Source organism: Humulus lupulus, chromosome 8, assembly GCF_963169125.1.
Source record: "Humulus lupulus chromosome 8, drHumLupu1.1, whole genome shotgun sequence".
Classification (NCBI taxonomy): Eukaryota; Viridiplantae; Streptophyta; class Magnoliopsida; order Rosales; family Cannabaceae; genus Humulus; species Humulus lupulus.
The window spans coordinates 104,447,402-104,458,651 of record NC_084800.1 but is presented as its reverse complement, the minus strand read 5'-3'; the positions used below and the strand labels follow the sequence as shown (position 1 = coordinate 104,458,651).

Below are 11,250 nucleotides of genomic sequence, written 5' to 3'. Positions count from 1 at the left end.
CACTGCCAAATTAAAAAACTAAAACAAATATAAACTTAAACAAAAATAAATAAATAAATTAAAATAGAATATTTTTAAAATATTTTATGATAATTTAATTAATTAAATCATATTTATTTTAAAATAATAAATACATACATATAATTTTTTTATCTTATACATATGTGTAATAGTTTGTTTTTTATCAAGTGATTGGAACTTTTTTTCTTCATCAAATTCTTTTTTTTATCTTATAAATTTGTGTAATAGATTGTTTTTTACCAAGTAATTGGAACTTTTTTTCTTCATCAAATTCACTAAAGGATATTGTGATATACATTAGAAACGTATGTGAGATACATTAGAAACGTATGTATACTACTGTTTACATTGTGAGATATATTAAAAACGTATGTATGCTACTGTTTACACTGAGACTTTTTCTATTCTTATTTTATTTCTATTATTAATTTATTTTCAAATGTTATTATATTTTATATATATGTCATGTAGTCATGTAAATATATATTTATGTCAACATTGTGTTTAGATGTTATATATATAGAGATTATTGATATAAATATTTATATATACTATAATTCATTATAAATATATTTTAAAACAGTGAATTATTTTTTATTAATATTATAGACAATATTTATAATTTTAAAATTAAGTAAATGTGCATTGCATTGCATGTTGGTTCTAACTATAACAATAAACATAAAATTATAATAGATGGTGATCTGTTATTGTCTTTCCTTGCCTTACTCGTTCAAGGGATCTGTCTTGCCTCGTTTAGCGTTTATGGGTGACATACAAAATATCCAACTTTAAGAAAGTAACATGTATAACCTTGATGTACAGTCCAAGAGGGCTTTTTTTATGGAGGAGAAACTCCAGTATGGATCCATCTTTGCAATCAGCACACACATAATGGTCAACACGTGGCAAAGGTGTTGCCAAGGTCCATGTAAGAGCACATCGTGTTTTAAAAATATACTAAAAAAATTATAAGGAGAACAGAGTTGCAATAGACGTAAATCAAAAAGCAAGTTAACCGCAGACACTTCCAACTGAATCTTCCGGGGCGTTGTTAAACAACAAAAAAAATTGTTGGTGTTAGTTACTATCATTTATGCTACCACATACATTCCTCAAAGAACTTTAAAGATCATATCAGTTGAATATGCTATCACGTTCTCAAAAGTATGTAACAATATTCCTATGACATTTTTTATAATTAATAAATTAAAAAAGGTCGGGGGGACAGCAAATAAATCACATAAAAGTGAATGGAATTGTCCAATGGTCGAATTACTGGCTGCTCTCAAAAATTCATCGTCGTACGTTTTAACAAAGGGTAGGGAAAAAAGATAATACCCATTTTATACATTTCAAGTAAACCGATCATGGTTTACCCCAGGCTCAAAATCATGCCGCTGCTTCCCCTCCATTACATTTGTTGGTGGGCTTCCTGCTTTTCTCTTGCGGCTGCCAGACTTAGGCGACTGATAACCAGATTCGTCCAGTACTGATAGCTCGCCTTCTTCCACGTTGTTCATATCCGGAGCTGATGTCTGCCCCTTTTTCTGATGATGCTCATCTTTCACAAACTCTTGATATTTTACCTGATGCGAGTCCTCGTGTTCTGGCCTATTTGAGGGCTTAGACCAACTTTGTCTCCGTTCTTGCTTACTTTTGTCATTTCCAGAAGCCAGTTCAATGCCATCTTCCAATTCCCTCTCAATGAGATCATCATCATCCATCACATCTGTTTTTCGAGTTACATCACCAACTGACTTCCTCCGTTTTTCCAGTGCTGCCTTTACTTTATCTTTGTCAATCTTTAAGGCTTCTTGCGGTGACCGGCCAAGTGTGCTTTGTCTATTTTCTGGATTTCTGCCATGATGCTTGTCCTTCAATTCTCTAGCTTCTCTTGTTTCACTTCTTCCAACATTATTTTGTTGGTCTTCTTCACCAGCTCCTTCTGCCCCAAGCCTTGATATAGTTTGACCTTCACCCACCTTCTCCTGGTGTGGCAAATGCTTAGATTCAGAATGATGATTATCTCTGAATTCACTGTCAACTTTGTGATCCAAACCACTCTTCATTTCTGTGTTACCATAGTCATTACTCCGACTCTCAGTCGTTCTAGGGGGTCCACCATGATTGTCAGCCTGAGACAACTCGGATGCTGGCCTAGATAACCCAGACTTCAAGACACCAGGTCTCGTACTTCCAGCATGAGAATGATTGTTGTTAGTCAAATGCTCTTCATTGCTCGTTGTAGCTTTGACAGGGGCCCTATGAGTAACACCACTTGCAGCACTTCCTTCAACGTCACTAGAAGGTGGCACACGATTTTGTTCATATAGTTCCAACATTTGATTGCTAACTTCTGCAATAAACCATAGCATATAAAGTTAAAACCCAACAGAATCTACTGATTCATATAAACTGTTTTCCACTTGGCAATAAAGATGAAAATGAAAAGAAGAAAAACAAAACAAGGAACACAGAAAGGAAAAAAAAACATTCTCAAATGCACCAGTTTCATGTCCCGACTATTCATGATTAGTTATCACTTGTCACTACAAAATTTTAATATACCTATCATCACCATTTACAAACACAAAACAATAGATCAATGAAAGATTGAGAATCACACATCATGTATGCAACATAAAAGAAGAAATTCAGATGATCCCAGTATAAAAAGCATTTCTATCTTAGAAGGACGCCAACCTTCCAATTGGCGTGGGGTGACATCAAACTCCTGCCACCAAACCTTCTCACCATCTGATGGGAGCTTTACTTTCAGGAACTTGGCAGCAAGAAAAATTGCACCCGCAGCAATGTGATGTGGTTTAAATTGCAAGCACAGAGATGTCCGAAGTCTGCATACCACATTCAGTTTCATGACATGACCAAGAGTGGGCACTGGGCATTTAAAATAAACTAAGATAAGCATACCCATCATTGACAAAATTCCATGCAACTTGAGCAAGGGCATTTTGAGCTACTTTGAACTTCTTTATTGCCTCAACTAGGGGCTTGTATGGATGCTGCACATTGAGATCAAAACCAAGAGTAGCAAGGACAACTCTCTCTCCAAGTAAAATTAATTCTTTTTGTTGTTCATATACTTCCTGTATGATAGAAGCAAATCCATGGATAAATTAAAAATCAATAATGAAACTATAAACCAATGTTTGAAAAAGTGGTTTTAAGTACAAGGAGTTGTCTTGGTAAGCCTCAAACATACAAGGCTCAAACATTCAAATACCAAAGTACTCTCAAGTACCTAAAAATATCAAGCATTAATAATCAAGCCTAATAAATCATAAATAAAAGAATACTGGAAATTAAGAGTTGAATTTGTAATTACCCGTTCACACATATTATAAAATGTCTCACAAATTGTCAAAAACTTTAAATTAAATAGAAAAATGCAGCTATCTTTTTTTCTTTTTTCTTAGCAGGAAAGCTACAGGGCAAGGCAAAACTTATAAGAACATTAGTGAAATTTAAAGCTGGGCTGTCAATATTGCTTTAAAATGACTTTTAACCCTACTAGTAAAAATGATCCCAGAGGGTTCATTAAGAGTCATTTGGTATGGGATAATCTTAGCATATAAGAATGGAAATCTTACAACACTGACTTGTTTATTACAAGTTTCAAGTTTTTTCAATCACATGCGATTCATTTTATCATCCAAGACTGCAACATTATAAACCCATCCAGGTGGGTGTTAGATTCCTTTCATTTATAAATTTGTGAGACCCACACACGAAATTAAATAAAATTACAAATTATTACTTTTTCGTGTGCAACAAAATCAAATGTAATATTTTCATGCACAACCAGACCACCATTTTACATGATTCTAACTTTTCCATTAATCAAAAAACTTTAAACTCCTTGTACCAAACGGCAGCTTAGTGAAATGAGAGAGGCTTACGCCTCCCACAAAACAGTGAGGTGTCATTGAATTGGCGCCCCACCTCTGGGAGGCAAGCCAGGAGTCAGACTTAAGGCCTTTCCTCAATGCCTCAATAACGCCTTTTTAAACATTCAACAACACAAGAAATTAAAGTTCCAATGGATATATGATTGATCAAGGCTGTTACTACGCATAAGAATTAACCTGTTTGATAGATAACAGTGCCATGACATGCCAAACAATGCATCTAACACGTTTTTTCTTATAGGCTAACAAATAGATTACATATGTTAACAGGCATATTCTTTAGTTAGGGTGAAAATGTAATTACTTACAAGAGAAAAAAAACACAGGAAGAGTATAAATGTAAAATACATTATAAGGCAAAAAATATTTTTTAAGTTTCTTATACTGCTTCATGGGATCAGGCACACCTCAAGTGGAAGGTTTAAAAAGGTTAGCTCAGGCAAACCTCTAGTGGAAATTTAAAAAGGTTAGCTATGCAACTTTCCTTGGTGAGTCGGTGCGCAAGCCCCAAGCTACTTGGGGGCATAATCCTTAACTTGCTTACTTAAGCTTTCGAATAGCACTACTCTCTTCCAAACCAAATCTTCAAGACTAAATTCGTATACACCATCTTAAGGAGTGTTTTAGAAAAGTCTATAAATTTAAACATTACTTAGCCTCATCTAAATGGATGCATCAAGAATACCTATCCAAGGCATTCTTTTATGATCCTCTTCAAGTTTGTTTAAACCTGAAACCAATAAACAGTCTTCTACACCAACAAAACCTAAAAGCCATGATTTTCTCAGCTAGTATACACAATATGAACACATACATATACATCAGTTTGAAAACTTGTATAAATCAGTTCTTAAACTTCATTACCCAATGCAGTTCAAAATCAAGTTTCCAATTCTATCCTAATGTAAAGACAACAATTAGTGTCTTAAACTATTCCCCTTTCTGGTCAACAATCATGCCAACAACTACCCCACAAAATAGTACTCTTGAACCAACTTCAGAACTTCCCTGAAATTTAGGCCTACATCAGCTATCCACTTAATTGCTAAACATGGTCAATGTTCAACAAGACAGGGACAAATTTGCATTGTAGACAGAGTACACTGGCATGAAAAATTATATTGGCAGTCAAGAATTTTTGGTTAAGAGAATAGAATACACTCAAGGAAACAGCATCAAAACCGAAAAATCACATATAACAAAGTTTGGCCTGTACAATGCATGCTAAATTTATCCTCATCTTGAAGAGTGTGCCAAGGACACCTATCCAAGCATATGCTTGTTCCATCCTCTTTGTCTCATGTTTGCTCCTAAAATAAATCAACTTTCTTCTACACAGCTAAAACCTAAAAAACCATGATTTTCTCAACTTGTATTGTACAAGTACATATATATAGATATATACAAATATATATAGATATATATACAAGTACATAAACATAGATATATATATATATATACCCATAAACTTATATAAATCAGTTCTTAAATTTTTGCATCATGCACAACATAATCAAATCCCAGTTCTAATTCACAAAATTTCCTGATCTGATGCCAATCCCTTTTCAATCAAACAAGCCATGTCAAACATAAATTTTTACACAGTCGCAGCTACCATAAAAAAAAATACTCCAGAACAAACTTCAAAACTTCCCTAAATTTCAGCCTACAACAGCTATCCACTTAATTACTAATGATGCAACATGCCCTACAATCAGTACACCTCCATAAAAGAGATAAATTAGCATTTCCTGTTACTGTAACCAGCAGGAAGAATTATATTGGCAATCAAAAATTTGTGGTCACTGGAAAAGAGAGTTGACTCGATGGAAAACATCATAAAAATCTAAAATAACAAGTAGGCTACAAATAAAGAAGTTCAAGACAGGTAGTTCTTCATAAACAAAATATCATCAATTTATAAATAAAGGAATGATTTGAAACAATAATTACAGCAGTAAAACATACCTTTTGTTTAATCCTTTGTGCTGCTGTGGGATCCTTTTTATTAATGATCTCGTATGAAACAAGAATAACATCTTTAAGGGGGCGAGGTGTCTCTTCTACCTTTCCAGCGAGGAACATACACACTGTTGCAATGGTCTGTGGAAGATTTACAACACGATTAGGCACTTAAATAGATAATTTCCCTGTGTATGTTCATATGAAATTCCAACTTGATCCTTTCTAACAGTTGTCCCTGACTCTACACATTTCAGAAGTTGCCAATCGGCATGGAATGATAAATCTTCTATAAAACCACCTATTGGGAGGATAGAACAGTCCAGCATTGAATTTGATATGGGCTTACCCTCCTATCATTCTTTGCATGAGATTGACGAAGGAAGAATCGATGGCAGAAAATTATGGCTGTTGCAATTGTTACTTGAGGTCTGCATTATACAACACTTACAATCATCATTATTTTGAATCAATGATCATAATACCTCAGATTTTGAAATGAAAGAAGATAAACATGATAGGCTTCTTTCAACATCAGTATGCTGTTTAAGAACTAAATCTTCACTGAAAAAAGCATGGTTCCTGGACTGACCTTTTATTATCATTTAACCTAAACCTTTTTTTTTTAATAAACCTAAACCTATTAATATAGTAGAAGACTAAAATAATTTGACCTCATCCCAACACCTGACATTCAACTTAAAATTGAGAAGCACAATGATTTAATGATTTACATATAATAAAATTATAAGTAACAAAACTTACACTTTAAGTCTCATCCCTAAATCTTGGAGAAATGTACAGTATGACTTGCGCAGATAAGTCTCCTTCTTCAAATCAACTCCATCACCCCTAGATGGGGAATTTTCTTCAATTTCCTTCCGGGAAAAGTACCAGCGACCACCATCCTCGGGCTTTTCTTGAGAATGTCTATTAGAACCACCTTCATAAGTTCCATGATGAGAGCCATCACCAGCCATATGTATCTCCTTTCACCAATTGTAAATTAATACTATCAGTCTATCATAGACGTATGTTCTTATTGAGTATAAAATTAAACCACCAAAAAACAGTAGCTTCCTGTCCACAGATGATTGAAATAGGTCAAAGACAGTCTTACAAGGAACACACAGTTACATATACTAGAAGTCAATATCCTAGGAATTACAAGGTGACCAAAAGTATGCACGACATACACATCAAGGTGGAGGAACTTATAATCAAGTTTATATTATTTAGTGTTTGGAAAAGCGTAGCTCCAGTGGTTAGAAAAGTGCCTCATGGCAAGTGACTATAACATCTTAGGACATTAGGTGTACCTCGGTGTTAATGGGAAGCCATGCCTCCCTGTTTTTCTTTTAAATTCGGGACACTTTCTTGTTTTGATTGAGCTTGGTAAAAGCACCCCTAGTGTATTTTTACATTGTAAGAAGAAACCTACAACATTTAACTCCCAATTAAGTGGTTAGAAACAAACCCAAACTCCTTTTAAATTCAACAAACTGTAGCATTTTAGGAGACATTATTGCTGTCTTTGAACTTCAAATTAAAATATTACTTAAACTTCAGCTATAATTTAGTATTACTATGATTTTTATTTAGGATTGATTGGCTTAAATGGTCAATGGTTGATATTCAGACGTTTAACTGTTTTATATTCTGAAGAATTGAAGCCTATGCCTCATCATCACCCCTCCCTTCAATTAAACACTTGGTACCAAAACTAGCCCTTTAAAATTCAATGGACAGAAACAATAATAATGGTAAAAAACTTTCATAAGTTGGATAGAATAAAAGAAAAGACAGTTTCAAATACAACCAAATAACAATACTCCAAGCAAGCTAAACCTATAGGACCAAACACGTGTAAATTTGGGATCATTTTATACACAAGGTAGAATAGTCCTTTCTTTTCAATAATCCTATATTAATAGCAAAATTAATTTATTCTATTTGGTACTCTGTACCTGAAACAACACGCGTATTATTTTATCTTTGTGTTCGAGATTCTGATAGAATGTTTAGCAAATTGATGAGGAGGACAGGGACATGCAAAATGTAAAATGCATAGAAAACATGAGCTAGTTAATAACCCTAGGACCTACCGTGTGTAAATGGATTTATAAATAAGCACATGAATAGTATAATTCAGTTTTTTCTCTTCTTATTTCTTATTTTGAGGAAAAGATTCTGAAGTAATTCAGTTTGGTAGCAGCGATTTACTACTTCTTTGACTTGCTAGTTGTGACAGTCAGAATCACATGATCCGTAGGGGAAAGACCGAGTAAAGTTGTGCAATCTCACATCGCCTGGAGAAGATCAAGTGTGATGATTCTAAGACTGTTGTGTAGGTATGAGACTACATAGTTGAAAATGGCTTAAATGGATTAATAGGTACTACCTATACCAATAAGATGTATCTTCTTTTCGGTAGCTCATTACTTGAGAATTCCAAAGTGAACTCCAAAGTTAAGTGTGTTTGACGTTACAAATGGTATCAGAACCTTGACCCAGTCGGAAGTGAGGTCGACGGGGACGTTGGACCCCTAAGGGAGTGATTGTGACAATTAGATCCGTGATCCATAGAGGGGAAAGACCGGGTAAAGTTGTGCAATCCCACATCGCCTGGGGAAGGTCAAGTGTGATGATTCTAAGACTGTGTACGTATGGGACTACACAGTTGAAGATGGCTTAAATAGATTGATGGGTACTACATATGCCAACAAGATGCATCTTCTTTTCGGTAGCCCATCACGAGACTCCAAAGTAGTCTCATGATGGGTGGCACCCAAGGAAATTTTCCCAAAAAGCGTGCGAGTGAGGATAAAACACGTTGGAAAGATTCGTATTGGTTTGCAGGATCAGTTGTCAATACGGAAAGCAGTCATAGTGATGTGGGAAGTTACACTAGTTTGCTTGCATGATTGTTATTCGGTTGTATCTGAAAGCCTAACTAAAGATTTCTCTTTAATCTATTTTGCTTCCATCCATCAAAGTCAATGGGATATTCAATGTTTATACAAGCTAGTTCTAGCACTAATGTGTTTTATCAAGGAGAAGTGAGATATAAGACCATTTCCAATGGGAGATGCAAATATTGTGCTATTTTGGCACAAAAAGTCAATAATTGATATGTTTGGCACAATTTTTACAACTATGCTCCAATGCACAATTATAAAAGTTTGATGCAAATATGAATCAAACATTAATGCTCATTTAATATTTATTAAAAATATAAAAAAAGTATTAATTTTCTTTTATATTTTATTATAATCTAAAAATCTAATTATATAAAAAGTCTTTAAGTAATAATAAAATATTAAAAATAGCATAAAAGTAAATAATTAATGCTACTTCAATTATACATCATGTTATATTTCGTGCCATAGCATGTGCCAAATATGACACAGCTTTTGGCACACTATTAGAGCAACTTTTTTATAAAGTGTGCTATATTTTAATATTGCATCACCAATTTGGCACTCCATTGTAGGTGCTCCAAGCCTCTATTTTTCATAAATTATTAACGATTAAACATCTAAAGATCAAGCATTGATAACCTTGAGAGAGAACCTATAACATATTTAATTGCACTACAAACAGCTCCAAATACCTCAATCCATCACCCACAATTACATATAGGATATAAGTCAAACCCCTAATAAGTAAAATTTATATCTATCACAAATCGCATTCTTCCAAACTTGCAATCTCTTCTTAATGTGTGAAAAATAGCTACATTGCTTAACGAGGCATTGTCAATTGTGATTGCAAAAACCCTTTCAACATCTAATTGTTTTAAGCAAGTCTCAATTGCTTTGCCTATTGGCTCTCCCTTGTGATTAAAAATTCGAAATCCTCTCTTGCAATTTCTATTCAATATCTATAAAGTGAGTAGTCAACACCATATGGCAAGCATTCTGAATAGAATCCCATGTGTCATTGGTTAGGGAGACTATTTGTAAACTTCAAAAAAAAAACACTAAACTTTTTTCCTCATAATAATTGTAAATTCGTGATATCCCCTGCAAGCGCTATGCTTGATAGAGGATCAAACTTGGGACATGCAACACTAGAAAATAATTCAAAACCCTCTTGTTCCACAAACCTAAAAGAAAATTAATCATTGACAATCATATTTGCGCACAAGAGCCTAACAAAACCTCCAACACTTTTAGCCAATTTACCACCACCACGTTTATTTAAAAAAAACACAAACTTTTTAGCTTATTATCCTCCAATCTAAATGGAAATTTCATACATTGGTTGTACATATGGTTCCATAGGGTACTAATCCAACTTCTCCTACTATTACTAGCATAATTGTCACGGTAATTGCACACAGCCCTAGGGCCAAATGGTTGCGTAGGGTACTAATCCCAAACTCCAGATTGTTGCCTGTTTTCCTTTTCTGCAATCTATGGACTTTACAGGCAATGGGGTTTACAACCACCAGTGGAATTAAATATAATGGTCACTTGGGAGGGAATTTTCATAGATGGTGCTAACTATTATGCTGCATCTTGTAAAAAAAATATATATATCAAGAATTACAAAGAAACAATATAACAGACCCAGATTATGTCAGCCCATAGCGCAAAGATTAAATCCCCAAAGCATAACATTACACGGCATACAAATTATTACCCCAAATCATATCAGGCTTAGCATATGGATGACAGATTAAATTATGCTCGCAGATCAAAGCACATAAAGTCAAGTATAAATTCAGATAAATGTACCTCGAACTGAAGGGAATGGCGAGACCAAGCGCCCGAGCGAGACTACCAGACCAAAGCTAGAGATACGTCTGAGCCTGGCGTGGCAGAAGAATGCGATGCCGAGCGTCCGAGCGAGATGCGAGAGACTACTGAAAACCTGAAAGCCAGGACCCAGGTCCTAGACTCGGTCAGGAGAGACGGTGATCAACCAGGGTCCTAGGCGCGGCGAGACGGCGGTAGAAGGAGAGAATTACTGTGGTTTGTGACGGCTGGGAACTGGGAACTCGAAGGGAAGGGAGGGTAGAGAAAGGAGATTTAGAGAGTGATAAAACCCTAGAAATTAGAAAGGGATTTTTTTCGCAGATATACGACCACTCAATAATATTTTTTCAGAATTTGCCACAAAAAATATATATAATAATATATTTTTCAGAATGGATTCTCGAAAAATAAACATATTTTTAGGAATTTTAAAAAATTAAAATATAATATTTCTGAGAAAAAAAAAATGGTTAAAAACAAGTATTAATGCTGTTAAAATTTAGATATAAAAAAATTAGATATTGTATTTTATAAACTAGACTTATTAGGATTTTTCCCCCTAATTATTACTA

General features: G+C 34.4%; 1 protein-coding gene across 4 annotated transcripts; it reads right to left on the bottom strand.

Moving 5' to 3' along the window:
- Positions 1 to 1,158: 1,158 nt before the first annotated feature.
- LOC133798264 (cyclin-T1-5-like) lies at positions 1,159 to 11,001 on the bottom strand. 4 transcript variants are annotated; one of them, XM_062236500.1, is made up of 7 exons: positions 10,658 to 11,001; positions 6,681 to 6,995; positions 6,265 to 6,346; positions 5,922 to 6,056; positions 2,956 to 3,131; positions 2,728 to 2,879; positions 1,159 to 2,380 (listed from the first exon to the last, which is right to left on the bottom strand). In XM_062236500.1, the coding sequence occupies exons 2-7, from the start codon at positions 6,893 to 6,895 to the stop codon at positions 1,377 to 1,379; spliced, it is 1,764 nt and encodes a 587-aa protein (XP_062092484.1). In that variant the 5' UTR covers positions 6,896 to 6,995; positions 10,658 to 11,001; the 3' UTR covers positions 1,159 to 1,376. The 4 variants fall into 4 exon arrangements, with proteins under 4 accessions (XP_062092484.1, XP_062092487.1, XP_062092486.1 ...); XM_062236503.1 differs by having other exon boundaries at positions 6,681 to 6,991; XM_062236502.1 differs by having other exon boundaries at positions 6,681 to 6,904.
- Positions 11,002 to 11,250: the final 249 nt, after the last annotated feature.